At 50.6% G+C, this 25,693-nt stretch overlaps 1 protein-coding gene across 2 annotated transcripts in view; it reads right to left on the reverse strand.

The window, feature by feature from the left end:
- RPS6KA2 (ribosomal protein S6 kinase A2) overlaps window positions 1-25,693 on the reverse strand; it is a 339,623-nt gene that overhangs the window by 277,944 nt on the left and 35,986 nt on the right. Inside the window, exons 1-2 of one of the 2 annotated variants that reach the window (XM_045865877.3) lie at window positions 15,302-15,358; window positions 15,158-15,211 (exon numbers count right to left, since the gene is read on the reverse strand). In XM_045865877.3, coding sequence (XP_045721833.1) covers window positions 15,158-15,211; window positions 15,302-15,343 — 96 coding nt within the window. In that variant the 5' untranslated portion in view covers window positions 15,344-15,358. Of the gene's footprint in view, window positions 1-15,157; window positions 15,212-15,301; window positions 15,359-25,693 lie in introns of those variants that run through there. The other variant, XM_045865879.3, reaches the window with a different exon arrangement.

Consider the following 25,693-nt stretch of genomic DNA (forward strand, 5'->3'; position numbering starts at 1 on the left):
AATCTTTAGAGAGAGAGAGCTTATTTTATGCGTTCGTAAGATTGTAAGGAGCTGCTGACTTCAAAAGAGGACATTGGCTAACGAAACGGATGGGTTGTTAAATAATTAAATTAACTCAAGGATGACCGATCCATACACATGAGAAGGTTATCACACGGTGATGCTACAGAAGAAGAGTCTAGGTCTCGGCAATCCCTTCCTTGGGCCGTCCCACTTTGTCAGACGGAAAGACAGCCTGCAGACCAGTTACAGCCTCCGAGGGGGATGCGGGTTCGAATCCTGCTACGCCATGCCTGTCCCCCTCTCCCCTACCACAACCGCCCCAGTTTGGTATTGGTGGTGGCTCATTTCCTGGTGAGACCTGGACCAGGGGGACGGACGCTCTTGGGGATGCTTTCCCTCCGTGGTCACTGTGGCCCAGGCCCTGGCCTCGCAGTGAGCCTCACGCATTCCACTGGCAGCCCAGACGGTGCTCGCAGCCTACTGTCTGTGACATGGCGGGGCCGGGCCGCTCGCCATGAGCAGCTCGCAGAAGGCAGAACAAGGTGCTCCCTGGACGTGGGCTTAATGCCATGCTATTCCTGTGTGGAGCCCATGGTTCAGCAAGGGTGGAGGGCCGGCCATCCTGTGGGACTGTCAGAGGGTGGGACCGAGCATCTTGTTCATGGCGGTGGCCCTGGAACCTGGCCGGCGCTAGGCTCTAGAACGAAATACTCACGGAATGGACGAACCATTATCCTTAGAACAGAAACGCCGTCTCCGGTTATCTGGTGGTGCTCACCTGACTTCCTTTGTCCACCTCGAAATGAGCCTCTCACAAATAAAATTTTAATCACAACTTCAGAAAACCAGTCTCTGTAAAGACCCAATAATACACTTAAAACCTCCGTTATATTTTCCAACGTAAGCAGCCTTGATGTTAAATGGACGCTGTCTCAGTATTTTCTCTCTGCTCACAACCTTCGTGACAGAAAGCGGATCCCTGTGTCTTTCCACTCGTTCTTAAAAAGCAGTGTCACCAGTCACATGCACCGTCGTCATAGGACATAAATGCGTGCCGTGGGGGGACATATTCCACAATAAGCAGAGACATGAAGTCCAGGTCTGCGGCTTCACTGCTCTGAGAAGATCACGGGGTTTGGGGAGCCACGAGGCTGGCCTAAACGTGTGATCACACCGAGACATCAGACTGGGCCAATCCAAGCACGATCTCGCCGTTCTTTCCTGAAGGTCCAGCTGCTTACATATTTTACCCGACCCCTTCTCAATTTCTATGAAGCTCACTGTTACCAATTTCTTTTGAACAGAATTTTTCATTGATAAAATGGGAAGAGAATCAACAAATGGGCGAATGGGTTATCGAATTATACTTTCTGTAACACTCTGTCCTCTTTCCTTGACGTGGGCTATTCTTTTCCTGCAACCGGTGTTTAACAAACAGTACATGGTTTGTATTAGCAATCTTTACATAATCCTCAATATAAACTGCCCTTAAAAACTCCTCTCCTATCAGTCTTTTAAGTGTCCCTCAAATGTGGTAGAAATCCTTCTCAAGCTTAGGTCTTTAAAACAATATAATTACATTCCCCCCCCATTCCTAGCAAGTCAAAACTTTATTGATTATACTTTTTATTACAAACTAGCTGTAGATAATGCTGTTGAATGACTTTTTCTCGTCCTATGAACACAAAATGTCCTTCATGTGCACAAAAATCACCATCTTAGGATGCCTGTGTTTCAGTCGGTCAAGCGTCTGCCTTCAGCTCAGGTCATGATCCCAGGGTCCTGGGATCGAGCCCCGCATCGGACTCCCTGCTCAGCGGGAAGCCTGCTTCTCCCTCTGCCCCTCCCCGGGCTCGTGCGCACATTCTCTAGCTCTCTGACAAATGAATAAAATCTTCTAAAAAAATCACCATCTCTGTTTTATCCTTGTTAAACATTCTTCCACAGCTAACTTTCTAAGGTTACAGTGCGTTGTAAAAACAAAAAACACATCAGTTCTGATGAGCTTAATAAAAACTCACATCACAGTTCAGAAGTGCATCCAGAAGGAAACGGATCAACCACTGTCATGAGAGTTTATCACCGCGAGAAACGCACTGCACCTGCTACGCATTCAGGCTGTTGATGACGGAGTTACTGTTATTACATGCAATGTGCTTGATAAACGGTCATCAGCGTCTATGAAGCTGGGAGAACACACGGAACTGAGCTGCCCGTGGGCTCTGGGATCAACACCCAAAAGCCCTGGGATCCACTACCCAAACGCACGCACTTACCACACACCTACTAATCCAACACCATGGTGAGCAGCCCAAATTCTGGACAGTGCCTTTGCTCGGGCCGTGAACTTCCTCTGCTCTCTTGTGCCGGCTCCCCACTGACCAGGCCCCCAGCCATATAGGGTCTCCGCCCCCTCGCACAGCTCAGGGTGCAGGCGGCCTCCCGCCCCGCCGCCCCGGGTTGGCTTCGTTACAACCACCCGTGTCAGAGCCGTCACCTGCCGCGGTTCCTCAACCACGGGGACGTGGTCTCAACGGTCTTATTCCACACAACATGTATGCTGAATGTTTCAGAAACAACGGGCAGAACTTTACAGAACAGGCTGGATTACTCTTCAGGGATGGCAAGGCCAGGGGGCAGGAGACAGCTACCAACTGGGAAGACAGCCTGTGACTCACATCCCCAAGAGGCAGGGGCACAGCCAACATGCAGGGCCACACGGCGACGCCCGGGCAGTCAGGGGGCAGAAGAACAGGGGACCTTTACTGAGGTTTCCACGGGGAGGAACAGGTGAGGTAGGGTCAGCAGGCTCAGGACTGGCTCGTTTGAAAAATTTCAGTGTGCTCTGGGATGTCAGGCTACCCACAGTTATCTGGTCCCTGTCCTGGAGCGATGAGGGCAGGGGGGCTAGCTGTCTGGTCCCTGCTCTGGGGTGATAAGGGCGGGGGGCTCGCTGTCTGGTCCCTGCTCTGGGGTAATGGGGGGGGGCTAGCTGTCTGGTCCCTGCTCTGGGGCGATGAGGGTGGGGGGCTAGCTGTCTGGTCCCTGCTCAGAGGTGATGAGGGCGGGGGGCTGTCTGGTCCATGCTCTGGGGTGATGAGGGTAGGGGGCTAGCTGTCTGGTCCCTGCTCTGGGGCGATGAGGGCGGGGGGCTAGCTGTCTGGTCCGTGCTCGGGGGCGATGAGGGCGGGGGGCTAGCTGTCTGGTCCCTGCTCGGGAGGTGATGAGGGCGGGGGGCTGTCTGGTCCATGCTCTGGGGTGATGAGGGTAGGGGGCTAGCTGTCTGGTCCCTGCTCAGAGGTGATGAGGGCGGGGGGCTGTCTGGTCCATGCTCTGGGGTGATGAGGGTAGGGGGCTAGCTGTCTGGTCCCTGCTCTGGGGCGATGAGGGCGGGGGGCTAGCTGTCTGGTCCCTGCTCTGGGGCGATAAGGGCAGGGGGCTAGTGGCCCAGAGTGGGAGAGCCCCACAGAGGGGGTTGGCTTGCATGGGAAAGGCACACTCCCAGTGAGCTGTTTGCTGTCTCTAGGACCTGGCTCACCGTGGGAGGGACAGCCTCTCTGGGGTCAGCAAGGCCCCAGATGTCAGAGTGTCAAATAAGGAAGATAAAGAATGGTTAACACAGGTGGGTAGGTGTCACTATGCCAGTTCTCTGGGGGCAGTGCTGACCCATGACACATCTTCCCATCACGGTATAAAGAAGAGGGCTCAGTGGAGCTCGGAAGGGCCGCACTCTGCCATGCACTCTCTGCGTGATCGTGGCCATTGTGATGTTTGGGACCCTCAGTGTCCTTATCTAGAAAATAAGTAGTGGGCTGTGTGATTTCTAAGACCCCTTCTAGTGCCCCAAATTTATGAGCCCCTCCTCATAACCCGCAGCACAGAAACTCTGTATTCCTATCCTTGTCAAGGAACCCAAATTCAGGGCCACAGCATCCTAACGAAATGCACGGACCCCCTCCCGAAAGTTTGAGCAGCATCTGAGGGTCTGATGTCCACACATTATGTCCATGTTGCTTCTTACGTTCCTGATGTCAGATCTGCAGACAGCTGTTTGCCTGGACCGCAGAGGGCCGACCTCTGAGAGAAGTGCTTTTCTGCTTTGTCTCTGGGTCTTACGCCCTGAGCCTACAATTCAGGGCATTACAGAAAACATTATTAAGAAATGCTGTGCACTCAGCAGAAGACACTGTTCACCACGTTTCCCGTGCTGCCCTCTCTAGGAAGGCCTCTGGGCTCAGGGACAAAGAGATCACCTGAACGCCTGGTTTGGGGGTTTTGTTTGTTTTTGCTCAGGCTGTGTGCATCCCACTCCTTGGGGAGCCAGCAGTCTGAGAAGGACACCCACGGCGTGCCGTCTATAAGCGCGCAGCACCTGCTGACCTCCATTTGGGGCAGTCACCTCACGCCGAGCTTCAGATTTTTTCTGCCTTATTTCCTTCCCCTCCACATGCACTTACTTATTTTTTAATCTCATATTGATTACAACTGTTAACTCTATTGATGTCTTTGGGGAGAGGAGGGGGTACCACTGAGGACATGCTCCTGGAGACGCAGGATTCATGCACATGGCACCAACAGCTAACATTGGGAACAGTGCCGACGGCAGTGGGCTGGCGGGGTGGGGGAGGGGACGCAGGTCCAGGGTGAACTTGTGCGTGTAGATCCATCTCCGCTTCTACATGGCGGCCATGCCCCTTGTCTCCTTAATGTCTTAGTTTACTCAAGCTCAAAAGTGACGGAAACAGCTTTTATTCACCTTAAAAAATCACTAAAAATAGTATTTCAGGAGTGATTTTGAAGTGAAACGTAAGTTTACCTTCAAATTATATTTTCATGCATTAAGATCTACAAATAACATTTTTATTAACCACATCTGCATATAAAAAGCATACATCCATTTAGAGATATTTACTAAAGAGAAACAAGAGAAATCAGAACATCTCTTGTCTAACACAAAAAAATATATATATGAATTTGGAAAATCACAGGTTTTCTCAAAAAAGCATTGACTCACAAATTCCATACCCATGTTGGTATGTTGGTGATTTTTAAAACCCTGTATTTCGTAACCATCCCCCCCAAAAGGGATACAACTCAAAGCACTTTCTCTAGCAAATCGGACAGACAGACTGTAGCTGCCTCTCAGCCTGGCTTGGACCGTAATGTGACGCATACTCACTGCATGGGACTAGAACACGTCTGAGTTACGCCGGCCTGACAAACTGGTGAGTGCTGGGTGGGGACTATGTGTTCCTTGGGCAGTCTCAGTCCAGGAAGATGAGAGTGCTCTGCAGATGGGCAGTGGGGGCGGCCGCACAGCTAAGTGCAGGCACCTAATGCCCCTGAGCGGGACCCTCGAAAATGATGAAAATGGCAAATTTTGAAAATGGCAAATTTTTACGTGATGTTTATTTTACTACAATAGAAAAGTTTTTTAAAAAGGAAAAAAAAGGTAAGGGCAGACTGCTGAATCTGAATTTCTTCTAAAACGTCAGGTTTCAGTAACAGTTTCAATAAACGTCAACTTTGTCGTATTTCGTTCCCTTTGCCTGTAACATTGCGGACCCATGAGTGAGTGACCCGACTTCCCTGACTGTGCAAATGCACTCGAGAGTAATACACGGCATCCATCCGGGCTGGAGCAGCCCTGAGAACCAAGGCAAGTGCAAACGAGGACCTGCTCTCTGTCCCCACCCCTGACCTGTGCCTGGGGCGCAGACAGGGATGATAGCCTCCCTCTCCCCAGGGAAGAGCTCTGACCTCAGGCCTCGCCCGGTGGAGGTCAAGGGCAGCAGGACTTTCCCAGGGGCAAACTGTCAGAACTCCCCCCAGGACTCCCCATGCAAGCGCCCGGTTGCCCCCTTACCTTCCTGAGAAAGAGTTTGTGCAGTTTCTTGTGCGGCAACCTGATCATCATTTACCGGCAGGAACCCAGGGGCTGGTCCACAGTGTGTCTGAGCCATTGTCACGCTGCCCCTGCGGCTGTCAGCTCCCCGCAGCCGCCCCTGCTGCTCTTCCCGCCCTCCACCTCGCCCCTCCGCCCCTCCGCGGCAGCTCGGACCTCCTGCCACTGGGTGGAAGCTCACTCCCTCCCGCCGGGCGCACCGGGCACACTGGGGTGGGCTGTTCGGGCGGAGGCGAGCAGAGCCTGGCCAGCTCCCAAGTGAAAGGGGAAAGCAGGAGAGGAATCGCCTGGAGCCTGTCCATCCCTCCTGCTCCACATGCGAGCTCGCTGACTCTGCGGAGGCCTAACAGCCTTTCACACAACATCTGGCGGTCGAATCCATCAAAGCAGGAGCTTCGCAGGGAAGAAGTCCAACGTTCCAAAGTGTCGGACACACGGCAGGGGGCAGGCGGGGAGACGCCTCCCTGCCGCCCGCCCTCCAGCCCCAGAGCACTGCCACACAGAGGAGACCCCGGCGGGACAGGGGTAGGTAAAAACGGTGGCTTCTTGTTTTAGGTGGCACCGAGTCAACTAATGGACACGGATTAGGCAAGGATTGCATCACTCACTGTCTCACCCTTTGACTAACACCTCCGCCACATGCATGCACACGCCCACACACACGCGCTTTCCATCTTCAACTAAACACTCTCACAGGCTAACTGGGAGTGGGGCCTGCTGGGCAACAGAGAAATCTGCTTTGCCTTCCTGGTGAAAACGGAGCGCCCATGTTTCCTGCAGAACAACCAGCCTTTGCAGCCGTCACTTGCATGAGCCTTATCTTGCCGTGCCAGAAACGTGCGAGGTTTCGCACGAAACCTGTGAGCCAGGAGCGAGGTCAGGGTCGCACCTACAACGCTGGTGTTTTTAAAGCTTCTTGTGAGTGCATAAATCGGCTCCTCCTCTGAAGACCTAAAGATGCAGCACAAAAAGCTACCAACCGACACTCAGCTTTTGGGTGACAGATAACAGAAGTCACGGTTGCGGGTGCAGGTGTGGAAATAAACTGGTATAAAAATGTAGGTTATAAAAAGAAGGACTCCAAGACAAAGAAGAAATTGAAGATGAAAGGGACAGAAACTGCCTTGATATTGGGTGGCCCGGTCCATCCCTTCCTTACACCAATACGTTCAAGGAGACGTCTTTCCCAATCAAATGAAACTGGTTGTATAATTGTCCGCTCTCAAGTGGTTGCTGTCCCAGGAAATCTGTTCCAACCAAACATCTTTTCACTCATTCCATTGCCTCTGGAGCGCATCCGCTATATGTTCCTTTCCTCGAATGGCAGAACGGACTCACACACGTCATCCCTGTCCATGTCCCATTAGTGTGTACACATATGCACATCTCAGACTCGCACACGTTCATCCCGGTCTGTGTCTTATTTGTGCGCGCGCACACACACACACACACCCATCTCAGACAGAGGTCACATAAGAGCTTCAGGAAGAGCAATGACCAGGTCAGCCCTTCAGAGGGGCTTAATTCTAAGGCAGAATTTTTATTCATCCTACCTCCTGTTGGAAAGACTTCATTAGGAACCTAGACTACGGGATTTTCAGAATATGTGCCATACATCTGCTGTTTTGCACCCATCTTTTTCTATTCTGGAGCCATTGCACTTAGTCCATTCTGAGCAGAATGGTCGCACCCCTGAGCTTATTTGAGAACAAAGCACGGTTTGTTCACAGGCCAAATTATGGCAGTAGAGAAAAGTGCCCCCATCTTAAAACAAAAAACAAAAAAATGAAAAACAAAAAACCTCTCTATTCCATTTTGCTACTGAAAGCTGGCACAAAATACTAACATCGGGAAATTACTAGAAGTGAGTGTTCTCCCTGTTCACACCAATTTCTCATCTCTTCCTTCACTGGGGCCCAGATAGTCCCTGCACAATTCAGTCTGGAATTCTCAAAGCATCGGAAGCTGAAAACACATTCTAGTTCCATGCCTTTCCCCTAAAAGAGAAGTTCACGCAGCGTCAAGCCCTACTCCACGGTGTTTTGGAGGGTGGAAGGAGGACCGTATAAAACATTCTCCTTAAAACCTGGGCTCCTGTGATCCTTCCTGGAGATTTCAATTATTTCAATCATCCTCTGCTTTAGCAAAAGAATACTGTATCCAGACTAGACTGAAACTTAGAATTTTTTACTGACTTTTTGCTGGTGGAGAGAGGGTTTTTGAGGTTCCAATATTATCACCACTGCAGGGAATACACACAGAAAGTTTATTTTCTCTATCTGTAACGGATGCAACCCCTTGAAAACGAAGCTTCTCTCACAGGGACGGTTCCCAACACAGCTAACAGCAGCATTGCCTGAGGGGGTGGCTCTTCGAAGAGAGGAGAGTGGGCTCATCTGGGGTCACAGCTTCTTTGATTATTTTCCAGGAAGAATAAAATGAAAGGCTTCAACATCTACTGCTAAGGGCGTATCTATCTGGTCTCCTATAAGAGAAGAAATCCCCAGGGTTAAATAGGAAGCATCTCAGCAGAGCCCCCGGCTGACGCAAGGGCGATGCACCTGCTCCGGGCGGAGACGCCGAGCCCGCTCTGGCTGCAGACGGTGAGGGGCGCGAGGCCGCTGCCTTCCCTGGGAAATGGGCCGGCTCAGGTTAACGTGCAACGCAGAAAACTTGGAAAGCAGCTCAGCCAAAAATGTCATCTTTTCTGCACCCCACGTTTCGCCGGAATCATTTGAAACAGTGTGCTCACTGACAATTCTCGCTCCCTGTCTTCCCCTGGTGGCAGTGTGCGTGAGCACAGAAGGAGCAGGGCAGGAGGAATGGGGAGCCGTGGGTCTGGACAGTCCGGACCTCAAATCATCAGGCTGGCTGTAACCTGTGCTGATGTGTCCCAACTGCAATTCAACTCAAACTCCCATAAGGATGAAAGAGTAGTTATCCAAGACTTACTGCTTTTGAAAATGCATTAGCAAAACAGATCAAGTCTTTGGTCTCTAGCTAAACAGTGGTCGTGGTAAATCTAGCAGCTTGGCGTTAACGACCTTTCCTTTCTAATGGAATTTAATTGCAGGTATATGTGGGCACGCGGACTGAATGTTGTCATGGTGACGGACAAGAAATTGCCTTGAATGCCGTGGTAGATCTCCATGACGATCCTGGCATATTCATCTTCCAAATACATTTTCAAAAGATATAATTTTGAAAAACAGCTCTCCCTGTGCATTGGCCACTGCTTTAAAGAGACTGCTACTGCTGTCACATTGGGTATCCGTCCTCCAGCTTGCACAGTTATGCCCAAGAAATAAACCACCGCCAACACAGAAAGCATCCGTTCACGCTTCCATCAGGCACGGTAACGTTGACCTCAGGGCCTCGGTGCGGGTCTTCCCCTGTAAGACCTAGTGCAGGTGTCCCATTTCTCGGGGCCTCACAGAATCAGACCGACCAGCCCAGACCTGGTCCAAGAAGGCAGGCTGTGATTTTTCATTCACCCTTTCTTATAAGAGCAGTTGTGATGGAACTGAGGGCACCAGACTGGATCATAATGGGGCAGAGAGGGAAGGAGAGAAGACAAGGCACTCCCGGGAGGTTTAGACGGGAGGAGAGCCAGCCCACGACTAGCAGGTGCATGGGTCAGGAGGGGGTTGTATGCTGCCCACGTGGGGGCCGTGAGTCTCCAGCAGAATGGGAGCTAAAGTGTTAGCATTCTCTGAGAAATGAAGTGGAAACCCTTCATCAGGAATGGGCAGCTTCTAATAACATGAGGGAAAGTGTTTGTAAAAGGAATCTGGAGACCAACAGCAACAGACATCTTTACCTTTATAAATGCATGAAATGTTTACGTAACACACATTTATATATTTATACATGCACATCCATGTAGGTCCAAACATATATGAAAGAAAAACAAAGTACTTAAAAGATCTGACCGTTCATCTTTAATTCCATGCAGTCCAGAGGCCCAGCAGGTAACACGGCCGGGGTCAAGGTCATAGTTACCAAGTAGCTAAGTGGGGAAAGGGTAGGACGCTAGCCCAGCTCCATGGGCTTCTAGTCTGGTCCTTTCTTATGCTTTCTGAGAATGTGGACAACTCCTCAGGTGGAAAAACCAGTAGAAGCAACTGTGGGCCTGACATCATAAGGACCATAAAATCTCCAGACGCGTAAGTAGATTTTCTGAAGCTGTGCTGCGTAGAAAACCCAGGGCTGGGAGAAGCTCAGTGTTGCGGGGGCTGCTATTCCAAAGGTGCCCCCATAAGGCCAGGCTCCGTCGAGCCTTCTCCAGGACCTCAGCGACCATCTGCGGCCCTGAGCTCGCAGCCAGCCCCTCCTCCCACCGCTCCCAGCTCAGACACTTTGCAGAGCCGTGGAGTCGACGTGGCCGGTTCCCCAGTGCACCCACACCTCGGCGCAGAGGCTTAAATAAGTTGCACCGTCATAAAAAATAATAGCTTTATTTACCCTTTAATAGATCATAAAAGATAGCCATAATTTCCTGTAGCTCTTTTTTTCCCCCCAAGACCACAATTTAGAAAACGCTGCCTAAACTGAAGCTCAGGATGTAAGATGTAGAGCCGGCATTTATAAAAGAATTTAAAGAGCATCCTACTCGTCTGAAAGACAAGAAGCTGAGACTCCCCCTTCAGCTGCATGACTCTGAGCAACTTACTGCATTTCCCCCTGACCTCCACTTCCTCCTCTGGGAAATGCAGGAAGAGGAAAGGAACAGTCGCCATGCAAAGTTGCCGGGGACAGTGGCAGGTGCTCGGTGACGAGCGGTCCTTCTGCTGACACCATCCCCCCACATCTGCCACAGAGAGCTTCCTGCTTCTCCACGTTCACCTGAGGTCAATATCTTGATGGCTATGATTACAATAGGAGGAAGTCACAAGGCGAATTACAAATTCAAACAGAAAGTTCCCTTTGGGTTGCTTGGATCCATAATTACAAGAGCAACCTCTTTTAGGCTGCATTAGTAAATTGCAATGACTTGTCAGTTAACTGAATTGAGTTCTTTTGTGCTGTTTGTCACTAAATGTCATGAAATGTCACCTAAAATTGGTGAAATCACCTAAGATATTAGAGTTTTCCATATGTCACTAAACCCAAGACATCTGTAATACATTACCACCCAACGATTATAGTCATTTTAATACTTTTAGGATGGGTTGAGCCTTAGCTAATTAGTTTTTTCAAATATAATTATTTTATAAGGAGTATAGGATTCTTGGAAAACTATAGAAAAGTATGACAAAAAAATCACCTGTGGGGCGCCTGGGTGGCTCAGTTGGTTAAGTGACTGCCTTCGGCTCAGGTCATGATCCTGGAATCCCGGGATCGAGTCCCGCATCGGGCTCCCTGCTCGGCAGGGAGTCTGCTTCTCCCTCTGACCCTCCTCCCTCTCATGCTGTCTCTCATTCTCTCTCTCTCAAATAAATAAATAAAATCTTTAAAAAAAAAAAAATCACCTGTGATCCTAGAACTTAATAAAAAGCCTTGGGACTTTTTTGGTGTTTTGCTTTGTTTTTCTATAAATCTTGCCCGGTTTTGGTTGGGAAATGGGCTATAGCTGAATATGCTAAAATTCGGGGTTCAACGTTTTCCCCTAAACTTAATGTTTGGTTTTTCTCCAGCTATCCTAAAGGGAAAGTTAAAAGTATGACCTTGATCCAAGGATGTTCCTAGCACAAAACTGGCCCCTATATGCTTTCCAGGGTTTCTGCTGAAGGCTACACAAACGTGGAGGGACCATCCAGTGATTAAATGCAGAAATGAGACTGTGTATTTGTCTCTTTCCTGATGACTCAAGGAGGGAATGAAACACCCACAGAGGTTGCAGATGCGCTCCTTCTTGGTCGCGGCTCACTCGGCTACCACCACTGTTCTGGACCCTTCCCTGGGCCCCCACCTGTGCCATGGAGATGCGAGACCCAGCTCTGTGGCCCACCGCAGTGCTGACGCACCTTCCCCACCACCTGACCCGGGACCCCTCCGCGCCCTGTCTTCCGTCCAAGGACTGCGAGGTGAGGCCCCACTGGCGTCCCCAGCATGTCGCTGGGCTGGGCATGGATGAAGACGCTTTAACCCGGGGCCCAGCTAGCAAGGAGGCTCAGCTCCTCTACACGAGGAGCCAGCTCTGTGATAGGATTTTACCCCTGAGAACAGAGTGAAAACCAGAGCCCTGCACCTACACCCCACGCGTCACCCATCTCTTCACATCCCCTCCCACCTCACACTACCGCACCATCAAGAAGCACAAGTCCTATGCTTTATGACTCAAACAGGCGGGGAAAGATTTGGTGAAAAAGACAAAGAGAAATAGGAAAATCCACCTGATTCGGAAGCTACAAGGCTCAGAATCAATTTGGTCCAGTACGAGAAAGATTAAAGCTTCATTCGAAGAAAGCAAAACGGAAAGGAGAACTGAGCACACCTTTCCGTCCCGGGACCCTAACTGAACGCGCGTCTGTGATGCAGGCTGGGGCCACATGCATGTGAGCCTCCACGCGGGGCTCCGCTCACCCAGAATTCGCAAGAAGCAGCGGCGTTAGCATTGGACGGATACTTGTTGAGACTCATGTCCCAGGAATGTCAGCACTTCAGCTCTGTTTCCTTTCACAGGATTAAGTTTGAGTTACCATGCTATTTTCTTTGCTTATTGAGGTATCTGGCAAAAGAACAGGTTTTTCACAAATTATTAAGAATTAAAACGACACACGCACACCCCCTGATGTCAGGCAGGCCGTGTGCAAGCTCGTATCAGGCACGTCACACGCTCCCCCGGCCTGGGCGCAAGGCTTCAAGCAGCTGCCCATCCTGTCCCCAGAGCCGGGCAGCCTGCGTCTGTCTCCCCTGTCGGCACAACCCTGGCCTCCAGCACTGCTCCGTGACGATCAGGACGGCCACGCTCCCTGGCTCCAGGTGGCAGGAAATCTGAGGGAACATCTGCTTGTTCTTGGTTACACCCCCCCCCCCCAGATCAACAGGTGGCTGAACGATGCAGCCCCATGCAGGGGGCGTGCGTGTTCCGCAGGAAGACAGGAAGAGAGGTGGGACCCGAACGGCCCTCGAGGGGCAGGAACGGCTCCGCGCAGCGACCCCTCTCTTCTGCTGGCGCTGTGGCAAAAGGAAACATCCCTCCCTTGGCACTGGCGCCTCCTTTGTCTCCTTTGAACATTTCCTTTTATACAATCAAATACATAAGGAGTGAAGCCATAATAGAGAAAGGGGAAACACCAAGAGCTGTTAAACTGGAGACGACTTGCGGGTTGAGCAGGTAGAACACACGGAAGTCGGCCCCCTGCTGCGTCTGCCGGATCAGCACGTCCAGGACACGCCTGGGAAAACACGGTAGTGTCTCTCCCCAGAGCTGTGGTAGCACCTGCCTGCAGCCCCACAGCCGGATCTGCGTTAGGATTTGAAACAGGAGACCCCAGGAGCCTCCTGTGGTCGAACTACCTGTCGAATGCAAACTTTTGCAGAGGAAGAGGAGAGCAGACACAGAGGTCAACTCCTAACTCAAAGATCTCATCACCCTGCTCAGACCTCCAGCGTGCTCCCTGGTGATGCTGCGTGAGCTCGGATCGGTGTGTGTCTATCCTGAAACTGAAAACGTGGCCAAGCCCTAGGGGGGTCAGGCTGGCCGCGGGCCCTGCAGCGGGGCTCCCAGGGCCCTCTCAGAGCCTTGAGCTAGATGTGAGCCGCAAGCACACTATGGTTCTTCTCAGAAATGTTCCCGACTCTGACCGTGGCTCTTACTGCAACATGCATGGAGGGCTGGTTATTGGGAACGATGCACGCGTGACACCCACCCGCATGGCTTCCGTCACCCACCAGCTACGTTCTTGTCAATCTGCCTACGTCGGTTTCTCTGGCCAAAAGAAGAGAACTACATGCAGTATGGAATCTTCATTCTTGCTCTCCAGGGCCAGTCCAAGTGTGGAGTGTGACAACAGGCAGAATAATGGGACTTTTTCTCTCTCCGTGAGATGCAGCTCCTCACAGACCTCACCACAGAGAGCCAGATAAAGCTCTGATAAGAATCACCAACGAGAGCTGACCTGTTTTTTTCTTGAACGGGTTATAAACTAGACTGCAAAGATGTTATGAGAGGAGAAGGGCCATTCCCGCCCACCACGACATGCCTTGTTTCTGAGTGTCTTTACATGAGGCTGCAAAGCAAACGACTCTTCAGACACCTGTCTAATCACTTAACCAAAGTAACCAGAACCACGCTGAGATGTCACAGACCATAAATCATCACCACCGACCTTCAGTTCCACTGACATGATGTTTATGTCTAATAAGGAAGATCTAATTCACACAACATAATGGTACAGAGAACCTTTTCTTTGACCAAGTTCTTTGCGTTGAGCTACTTATAAAAATCTACTGGATGCAGACATACCGTAAGTATGCTAAAAGCGCAACAGGAGAGCTCAGTGCTGAGCTCGTTCACTCAAATGCGAGACTGACCACTCGCGGAAGCGTCTTCTCCCGCCTTGCCCGCTGGGAATATTCGCCCCGATGAATACGGATGTCATGGCTTTGCCTGGACACGTAGCGGTTTCCAGGGAGTCAGGAAAAGTGAAAACACCCATAAAACCACTTTACCAAACTTCTTATTTACGATGTTACTATTCAAACCACATAGCTGCTCGAAATACTGCAGGAAATCTACCTTCATCTAAAATGACCCATTTTAGGCCTAATTCCTAGACAAGCTTCTGATGAGGACTTGACCTCCACATGCAGTCAGTACGGTCCCACAGCTCCCGGCAGACCCAGCATGGGGCCAGCCCGCCACCCCAGCGTCACCTCGTTCTGAGGGCTCCCTTGTTGTTGTGACTCCCGGCTTATTTTGAAGGCACATGGTAGAGTTTGAAAAGGAATAATGCACATGGAATCATATATATGATGACCCCAGCGACCCACAGATTCAGAACAGAACCCACCGTCTTCAGAGAAAGCAGGAGACTGTCCCACCTACGCACACAAGGCAGACCCCTGCTGCACAAAGACGCTATCGCACCAGTCCAGGCGTTTCATCACTAAACCCGGAGCGTCAGATAATGGAAACTTCACTGTGCGGGATCCCCCCTCTAAGAGCACACCACGGCCGGCTCCGCTGGACTGAGCAGGGTCAGGTAACGCAAGAAACTGAAAGAACACTTCGCGCTCAACACTCTTTTAAACGTGGAACTCATATTCTCAGGAGAAACACAAGCCAACTCGAACAGGTCTTACCTCCACGGACGCAGCTGACTGTGTCTCAGGCAAGGTCGAGTCCCATTTGCCCTGCTGAAGCAGAAAGGGAAGAAAAAGTCCTGTAAGTCACAGGATGGCATTTATGGCGAACAGCTGTGCTGGTGAGTGCAAGTAGACACTCACCAAGCCTGGGCGTTTTTTGCTTCTAAACATTAATTTCCACATGGTTCTAAAGAATTGGGGGAGTTTCTCGAGCTTTCAGGAAGGCTTGAAGTAAACAGCAGAAGAAGGGAACTTGCAAACTTTTGTGCAACTTTTACAATTCAGCCAAAGGAAGTGATGATGTTCCCATTACCAACCTCAAAACTCAACCCCAAAAAAAGCCAAAAAAAGAAAAACACAGAAAAAAACAAAAACAAAAAGTCACTCGTCTCACGTCCAGACACGTATTTAATTAGCAGGGGCTATCACTAACGGAACCGGACAGACGTCCTAAGGCGACTTGTCGGCTCCTGGTTCCCTGGGAGACAATCATTCTGGCTATAGGGCCACGAGGGTCTGGGGTCTGTGCACACAGCTCGTAACAGCCTGGCCTGCTTCCATCGTGGGGTTCAAGCCAGAAACATGCTTCCAGCATCCCCGCCTCTCCCCAAGCCGCTCTCGGGCTACAGTAAGACCCTGAGTAGCCTGAAGACTTTACTTAGCAATGTGCTTTTAGGAATTTGGGAATAGAAAGCAAGGCTGGTCTTGTTTCTGCACCCCCCAAACTGCAGGGCTCAGTTTCCCTTTTCTGTTTTATTCCCTCACCTCCCTTCTGTTCCCTGCTCCTTGGCTCATACTTACTGCAAAATAAGAGATGGAAAGAAACCAAACTTTAAAGGAATCTCTTGCACCCCTTGCTAGCAATCGTGGCTCACGACCACGCAGGGACGTGCGCCCACGTCACGGACCACAGAAAGGCCCAGAAATCCCGCTGCAAGAGAATTCTGCATTGGTGGGTAAGATTTTCCTCAACTTCAACCTACACCATCACCGTCTTCCCACAGAACTGGTAAAGGCCGGCGTATCTTCAATATCCTTAATTTCTTCACATCCCTGACTCTCCATGTTTGGTGCACATTAGAAACATCTGAAGCTTTTTTTAAAAAAAGATTTTATTTATTTATTTATGTTAGAGACAGAGAGAGAGAGAGAGTGGGGAGGGCAGAGGGCATCTCAAGCAGACGCCAAACCCAGCGTAGAGCCTGACGCGGGGCTCGATCCCACGACCCTGAGGTCACGACCTGAGCCAAAATCATGAGTCAGTCGCTTGAGGGACTGTACCACCCAGGTGCCCCGAGACACCTGGAGCTTAGCACACCCCAAGACGAAATCAATCAGGAGTGCAGGGACAGAATCCTGGCACATTAGGGCTGCCCGTGCTTACCAGGTGATGCTAACGTGCGGTCAGGCTTGAGCATCCTCGCTCTCCTGTCCCTTAGTCCCCGTCTCTTGTCCCCCAGCTGGACGGTATTAAATAGCGCGCACACACGTTCTGTGACCTGTTTGTGCAGCTTGTACGGCAGCTGGGGCTGCAAAGGGCATGTGTGGCAAACACCGTGGGTCTCCTCCTCAGCAGCCTGTCTTCCTTCATGGTGAAAGTACCTTTCCTTCTACGGGGAATGAATCCTGTGAAGCCCAGGAGAGCATGACCCTGCCATGATCACCCATCGCCATGGGCAGGGCCGTGACAAGGGCCTGGCCGCTCTCCGGGCACAGTGTCTGCTCCGAGGTGGGCATGCACCCCACAATAGGTGAGGCCTGCCCAGGGCTCCAGGAGAGCCACCGGCCCAGTCTGTCCTGGTGGCCAGCTTTGCAGACGCTCTGAGTCTGGAGTTTGTGCTTGGTGCACCTAGGAAACGTGCCTGCCTGGGCATGGAGGGGAAGTGGTGTTAGGACCTTTGTGTTCAAACCCACCAGAAGCAATATCTTTTTCAACCATGGGGCTGATAAACTGCCCATCTTGCTTGCGCCAGTTTGATGTGGTTTCTGTAACTTGAAAACGAGTGTGAGGCCTAATGCAACGTCAATGATGTGTTTACAGATAAAGTCCCCAAAGTGCCATAGAATCACGCATTCATCCATTGTCTGATCCAAGCTCATGACCAACCCACCAACTGGTCACCTTCTCGGGGGCGGGGCCCGCACCTCACACGGTGCCCACACCCAGGCTGTCTTGACGCCGCTGAGGCTGAGAGTACAGGGTGTTCAATACTGGGGGCTCTCCCTGAAAACTCGAGATGCTGAATTTGCATGTTCTCTCATTCACAGTCATGAGTTTCTTTCCCCTTCGTTCTCTGGAACCCCCACTTTGCCAATAGGAGTCAGTGAAGTAAGCGGGGGCATCAGGCTCAACAGAAGTGAAATGCTGGTCCACCAACCATCTGGCAGCCACGTGACCCCGCAGACCCCTTCGCATCTCTGCTGCCTCCTAACAGTTCTCCATTCCCTGGACTTCATGGTCAGCTGCCAGGCTCAGCTCCTGAGCCAAACGTGGGGGGCGGGGAGCAGGGGGTCTTTCAAGACCTACAGTGCTGACCCCCATCCTCCCTACTCCATTCCACTCCTGGATGAGCAGAGAGGACTTCCCTGCAGGTCCCACTTTCCTCCCTGGGAGCACCTGTGATGAGGACAGGTGGGGAAGGAGACAGAGGACAGGTGGAGGGGAGGGGGGTGGGCCGGGAGGACGCTGCCTCGGGTTTCCATCGCTAGAGGAGTCAGGCCTGTCCTCCCTCTTCCCGGTACATCCCCGTGACTGCGTTCTTGTCAAAATGCATCTAGCATGAATTCAATAGCATCACAGCCGGCTCCCCAGGGAAAAACTAAAGTGACGAGGGTATGAAGCACTTCACACAAACGGATGGGACTCCAGGTGTATTCCACGAAGAGGAAGCTCCTCAGACTTGTTTGTGGAAAATAAATGAACAGGGGCAACTATGTTTGTGCTTTGTTAACTTGAAAGAAAATATCAAAAATATCTAGACAAAGTATCAATAACCACTCTGGAAACAATATAGCTGAATATTTTTGTAAAGCTCTAGAAAGCGGTCGTGTTCCCCGGGACAAGTGAGGGGCACCCACTGGAGTGTGTACGGCATTTGGAATGTCTAGTCTGGACGGCCAAGCGTTGTGACTCTGTGGGTCTGGTGGAGATCGGGCTTTCAGTAGATGAGAGCGGACAACCCAACTTTATAACGCAAAGGGGTCTGGCTCGCTCCCAGCGCCCCTGTTTACTAGACAGGAGAGTACCTCGCAGACTTTGTGCACCGTCCTCCAAAGCCACACTTGGCCAGGTACCAGGTGATAGAGTGAATATGCGCTGTTACTTCCTCAGTGAAATCAGTACGTGGGATGCCGAGAAAGCTCAGCACTTTAAGCCCTGATTTGCCTGGAATGTTACTGCAGAACTGACCTTGTGGTCCTGGGCGGACTGGCTCCCGGAGGCGGGGCGGGGGCGCTGTCAGCAGGTGCAGCAGTGGGGAGGCCGGGCTCAGGCTCCTGGTTGTCTCCCGCCACCAGATGCTGGGCAAGTGACTTAGCCAGGTGGCCTCGGTTTCCCCATTTGCACAGCTGGGGTGGCACCTGGCTTCTGGGGGAGGTGGGAGAAAGGAGCAACACGCTTTAGACGCCGGGCACGTGGCAGCCTGTCAGCGCTGGCCACGAGGAGGCAGGAAGGCGATCCCCAAGCCCAAGTGGCTTAGCCAGATTCAGAGACATCTCGCCCCTCGGATGCTGGCGTCCGTGTTTCTGGTCTGGGATCCCTTGGAAGTTGACCCCCGGGGTGTCTGACTAGATCTAACTGTGCCGTATTCCCGGCTGGGGTCCTCCCTCCCGCCGGTGGGGGAGGCGCGGGCACGGGTGAACAGCAGATGGCACCAGAGACGCGGTCTGCGGCCAAGCGCGGCTAGGGAGGGGGCTGGCCCGGCCTATCTGAATTCTATTTCTCATAAACAATTAGGCCATAAATCAATGTCGATTCTGTTGTTCTGGAGCTGTTTAGAAATTCCCAAAATAGTTCATTTAAGACGTGGGGCTCATCCACGCTCTCCTCTGCAGTATGGATTCTTAAATGTCTGTGGACGAGGGAGTGGCCTCGGCACACACATCCACCCCACCCCAACACACAGGCCCGCCGGCTGTTGGAGTCTGTGGTCCTCACGAAGCACAGCGCTCCTCCCTCCTCCCCACCTGCATCGGCCGGTCACTGCGAACCCCCAGCCCGGCCACTGCTGTGGGAGAGCTCTGGTGTTGATCTGTAGGACCTCACTGACGTGCTCCCCCAGGGACCAAACGCTCAGCTCCCACGAAGACCAAATCGTCAGGGCTTGTTCTCCATAACCCAGCGTCCTCTCCCTTGGCTGGGGACCCAAAGTCCCAGAGACCCTCGGCCATATCTGGGTCTTTATTCATCCTGAAGGGTCACGGAGGTGATGTTACAACAGCAACCGGGAAATCCGCCCTGGCCAGCCACCTCCTGGACCATGGCCGGCGTCTTTTCTGGACGAAGCCGACCAAGAGGCTGTGTGACTAGTCCCACACTAGAAGAAGGGGTGTTCCCGATTGCAGCTCCGTGCTCTTTCCCCTCCTGGGGCTCAGAGGTCAGGTCCATGCTAAAGCAGACGGGGGGCCGCTCAGAGCACGTGCACTTCCTACAGATGGCAGGGACATCCAGCGACAAGGACGTCACCGCGCACGCTTAGAGACGACAGGAAAATGTCCTTTGATGGGTGGCCAGAGTGGCAGGAAGGAAGGGGCTGAAGGACAGTGACCACAGGGCTGGACCGCCACCAACTGGGGGCTTGCAATGTCCGTCGTCTTTGAATTCTGAATCTTAAAAATATTTTTTAATTGAGGTGAATTTCACATAACATAAAATGAACCATTTTGAAATGAACAGTGTCATTAAGCACATTCTCACTGTTGAGCAACCAGCCCATTGTCCACTTCCAAGTAATTTCATCACCCCACAAGGAAGCCCTGAGGGGTCCGCACCCCCCACTCCCAGCGGCCCTCCTCCCCCAGCCCCTGCAGCCTCTCTGGACTTCACGTAAATGGAACCAGACCACAGAGGGCTTCGGCATCTGGCTTCCTTCACGTAGCATCACATTCCTGAGGTCCATCCCGTAGTAGCAGATTGGTACCTCATTCCTCTTTATGGCCGAGCCCTTCTCCACGGCGTGGGCACACCACTCCCCGCTCAGCCATGCACCTGCCGGTGGGCACTTCAAGCTGGTCCTGCCTCTGGTTGCCAGGAGCAGGGCTGCTGAAGCCTGCATGGGGTCCCTGTCTTCAACCGTCCTGGGGGACTGCTGAGTTATGGTAACGGTTTTCCAGAATGGCCAGATTTTTCCAGAGCAGGGGAGCCATTTTACTTTCCCACCAGCAATGTACCAGAGCTCCAACTTCTCCACAGTCTCACTCAAAACTTGGTACTTTGCATTTTCTTTTCTTCTTATTATTGTTATTATTATGGTCATCTCAGTGGGTGCGAAATGGTACCTCATTGTGGTTCTGATTTGCATTTCCCTAATGATTAGTGATGTTGTGCATCATTTCTCGTGCTTTTTGGTCACTTGCATGTGTTCCTTGGAGAAATGTCCACTCACATCCTCTGCTGTTTTCCATTTGGGCTGTTTGTCATTTTGTCCTTGGTGGCAGGTTTTCACACTCGTGGAGGTACAGGAAAGGAGAGACTGGCCCTGTGAGCAGAGGGGCTGGCACGGAGCCAGCCGCGGGAAGCTGGGACACTCAGTCAGCTTGGGGAGGGGCCAGCGGGGACAACAATCCACTGAGCAGCATAAGAATCAGGAAATTCCCCTCACGTGTCCTGGGCTCAAGTTTAAAATATCTTTTTTAAGTCATCCCTGGTCATTGAACATGCCAGACCCGTGCCTCCCATGAGCATGGGTGGATTTACGGTGGTGGGAGATTCACACTGAGTTTCAGTGAAAGTCGCCCCCACGCCAGGAATCCACCGGAGCCGCCCGGCAGCTGCACCAGGGCTCCCCGTGGACAGACACAGTCTGGGGCCAGGCTGCCAGGAATCCGCACAGGAGGGGTGAGGCTCCAAGGTGTGCCCACAGCCCCAAATCTCAAAACCCATGGAGAGATGGGGCCAGGGAGCCCAGGCTGCACCAAGAACTTCCAACAGCAGGAGGGCAGCATTGAACAGAACAGAAAATAAAAATTTTTAAACTCAAAAGAGATGTAGCAGAAAGTAAATGCAGACAAACAGCTGTGGTTCAGAGACAGTCTAATCCTCTATGAAATCCGAGAGAACCCAAGAGAACGTGCTGGCAACTTATTCATTCTAATCAGAGGGGATGATGGGTTACCGAATACAAGAGTGATATTCAGAAGTTAATAGAGCTTTTGCACATCAGCAGGAAACCATTTGAAGAGGTGACGTTCAAAATTGCAAAAAGGAGGAGAAGGGAGAAAGACAAGAAAGGACAAGGAAAGAATACCTGTAAAATCTAAAGTGTGTATCTAAATGAAAATGTGTAAGGACTTTACAGAAAATATGAAAAACTTTATTAAAAGAAAACCAAAGTAAGTGAAGATAAATATCCATTCCAGAACAGAAATCTTAATATGGTAAAAAAAAAAAAAAAAAAAAAAAAGTCACTTTTCCCCAAATCAATCTATACATTTTTATGCAGTGACCATAATACATCCAAACAGGAATAATTTTTCCTGGGATTAAAGTCAAAGAGTGAAGGCTGAAAAGTAGCCAACACTATTTTGAAGAAGGGCAAGTAGGAGACATGCATGACCAGACAGATACCAGCACCCACTCCAAGGTCGGAGGGATCACATTTGTGCGAGGAGCCCAACAGAGCCCAGAAGCCGCCCCCACACACGAGAGCTCAGAGAAGGACAGACCGGACACTAAGGGACGGACAAGGGGTTCCGGCCAAGTGACCGATCAGCCTCCTACCATGGATAAAAATAAATGCAAGACCAAAATGGGAAAAAGCTGAACTATGTAATTGTTAAAAGGACATTCAGGAGATTGTATTTTTACTTGAACTACTAAAGGATTTTTCAAACAAGTTAAAAACCCATACATTATATTTTTAAAAATCAACAGATTTGACTACATTTATATAAGAAATATTTTGCATGACAAAAGACACCACAAGGTTAAAACAGGGCACAGACCAGAAGAATGTACTCATAACCTACATGACTGAAAAAGAATTAGCATCAGAGATATGTTAAGGTTAATGCATACAATAGAGAGAGGTGGAGAGGTGCTTTTCGTCTTCATCAGATAAGCAAATTCTTCACCCCTAAAAATAGCATAAATGGGGCATCTGGGTGGCTCAGTCAATGAAGCATCCGACTCTTGATTTCGGCTCAGGTCATGATCTCAGGATCCTGAGATCAAACCCTGCATCAGGTGCAGAGTCTGCTCAAGATTCTCTTTCCTTCTTTGTCTGCCCCTCCCCCTCTCTAAAATAAATAAAAATAAATCTTTAAAAAAATAGCCTAAGTGTGCCAAACTGCATCCAATGGGAGTTGGTGAGTATCTGGAAAAAGGAACTCTGATAAATTGCCAAAGGGCAAATAAATGAGTTCAACCAGTTTGGAGAGGAATTTGTCAATACCAAGTTAGTTTGAAAAGGTACCTATCTTATGGCCATCAATTTCACCGTTCAGAATCTAAACAGAGAAATAAACTCTAGAATACGTTCATGGGAAGACACACGTGCATGCCCTCACACACCCTCAGTTAGTCTGTCTTCGGAGGACCCTGACAGCACAATCCTTTGGTCCATAAAGACAGTTCTCATTCTGAAATTAAAAATGCCCCGCCACCATCCTTATAATATTCGCACCTTCCAACCTGATGGAAAAGTCTCTCCCTGACCAAAAAGCTGAGGAAGGGACCCGGTGCCTCCCCGAGCCCCCGTGGGCCACCACCCTTTACGCTGCTGGGGCAGGTCGCCCTGATTCTGTGAGCCTCCATTTCCTCACTGCCAGGTCAGAGGTTGTATGGAAAAACATATCATTTGCTATTTTGGTCTGTGCAGCAATTGCTCTTCGATGTACTAGAGGATTTGTTTGTCCTAAGCAGTTACTTTCTGGAGACGATGTGCCAGGAAATGCCCGAGGACAGCAGAGAGGCCAGCCGAGCATCTGCCCCAGGTGCACGCTCTCGCCTCCCGCGCTAGGTCCTCACAGTGGCTCCCCAAGGTGCCAGCTCAGTGTTCTGCTGAGGAAACAGAGCTTGGCAAGAGGGAATTTTCCCAGAGTCACATGGCCAGTCTGCGGAGTGGGGTTTCGCGGATGCCGAAGCCTGTCTTCTTGACCACTATCATTTGCTTCCAGTCATCTTGCTTCCCAGAGCAGCACTCCCAGGCTCCCTGCAGCACCCTCGGGGCTCACGGCTTCCCAGCAGAGGTATAAGCAGCACCCAGCCAGGAACGCTCATTCACTATGCACATTGCCTATGCACGCTTTCCAACATCCATCTAGACACTCAAACCAACAAGTAAACCAGGCCCAAGGAGACTGTTTTGCATAAGACTCACAAGATACAAATTGTTTCTATAAAGAAAAATCTAAAGTCTTTGACCCAATAACTAGGAGTTTATCCAAAGATAAAGACATAAGTATGTAGATGGTTATTATAGTTTTTGTAATGGTGAGAAACTGAACACTTATCCAAATACACAAAGGCAAAGACTTGTACAAATAGAATATGGTGTAACTATAGGATGGAAAATTCTACAGTTGTTAAAAATACTTATGAATTGTGAAGGTTATAAAATGTTAAGAAAATGTTAAGAATGTTAAGAAAACACTATACGGGCACCTGGGTGGCTCAGGCTGTAGAGTGTCGGACTCTTGATTTCAGCTCAGGTCACGATCTCAGGGTCGTGGGATCGAGCCCCACGTCGGGCTCTGCGCTCAGTGGGGAGTCTGCTTGAGATTCTCTCTCTTCCTCTCCCTCTGCCCTTCCCCCACTCGCACTCACACTCTAAAATAAATGAATAAACCTCTTTTTAAAAAAAGAAATAAAAATGTGTGACTCAGTACTAGTAAGCTGCATACACAGTGGTGATATACACATAGAGTACAGAGAGATGCTGATTCTAGGTGATGAAATAGGTGTGAACCTGTGCATCCAGATGGGGAGATAAAAAGACCAGGAAATAATGTCATGAGATGAAGAAATACACCCCATGTTATAGGCGATGGTCTCTGCTTTGTTACACGGAGGTGATTTTAAATGTCTTCTTTATACTTTTCTGTGTTTCTCCACATTTTTTATAAGGCAATATATTTCTTTTAAATTCAGGAAGAAAAGAAATATACATTATGTGTATTCGTAAAAAAAAAAACCACTATTTGGCCTGTCAATGTCTTAAGATCATGATGCCAACCCCACTTGGGATGGACTGGCATCTGCATTTCAAGAGAACCTGCAAATCCCAAGTGTGTTCCTATTTCTTTGCTGTTCTAGCAAATCCACATTATTGTTATAATAGGGGAAAAATAAGGGAAACCTAGTCTTTAAATTAAGAACACAAAACATACAAACACACATACATACAGTTGCTTTTACTCCGAAACCCTACACCTGCGAGACCCTGAGACTGGTGCCTGGAGACTGACGGTGACCGTAGGGCATCACAGAACCACCGCTCACAAGGGCTCCCTCCCTGAGCCCTCTTTCCCATGAGGGCCGTACGTCAGAGGAACACGGAGCCTTCCTGCCCCAGCTCCTCCTCTAGTGTTTCAGGATCCCCTTTCCTTGCACATGGCAGGTGACCATCGCAATCGGAGTCTGTCCTGGTGCCCGCACCCAGCTAAGCACCCAGGGCTCCGTGGGAGAGCTCAGTGCTCACAGACCGACAGCAGGCGTGAGAGGCCCCATGTGCACGTAGGTGTGGGGCATGACACCACAGTGGGACTGCGTCAAGCCAGGGGACATCAGGGTTCCCACCAGAGCCTGTGCTCTGGCTTGCGCGGCCGGGCAGAGGGGAGCAGGGCCGGTGTCCAGGCAGAAGGAAGAGTGCAGGACAAGGAGGATCCAGGACATGGATGGGCTTGTCATGTGGCCTAGAAATCAAGGAAGGCAGAGGCCAGGAATAGCAGCCAGCAGGTGGGGACCCACTGGGAACCCCAGGGTTCATATAAAGACTGTTTTAAGCGGAAGAACTTGGACATTCAACAGAAGCAGGAAGAAGCCTTGTCGGTTTTCCTGATCGGAGCCAAAGCAGAACCTTCTGAGAAATGAGGTCTGCGTGAATCTTCTCTACGGGGCAGCTCCTTTCCCAGGGAGAGGTGAAGCGTAAAACCGCCATGCATTCCCTCTCTGGGGGGTTTCTGGATGCCGAAGAGATGGAGAGATCACTCACACCTGTATAGACAAATGCTACACACACTTTCTCTTAAAAAACCTATTTATCTTCCCCAAAGAAACACATTTGTTCCTCCCACAGGAGCCTGTCCTCGCTCCCCCTTTCCCTACGAAGTCAGGTATGGAAGCCCCAGATTCTGACTGCCGCTCGGAGTTACTCA

The sequence above is a fragment of the Mirounga angustirostris genome, unplaced genomic scaffold, assembly GCF_029215605.1.
Source record: "Mirounga angustirostris isolate CCGP_5_RB_7025 unplaced genomic scaffold, mMirAng1.0.hap1 SCAF_8, whole genome shotgun sequence".
Taxonomy (NCBI): Eukaryota; Metazoa; Chordata; class Mammalia; order Carnivora; family Phocidae; genus Mirounga; species Mirounga angustirostris.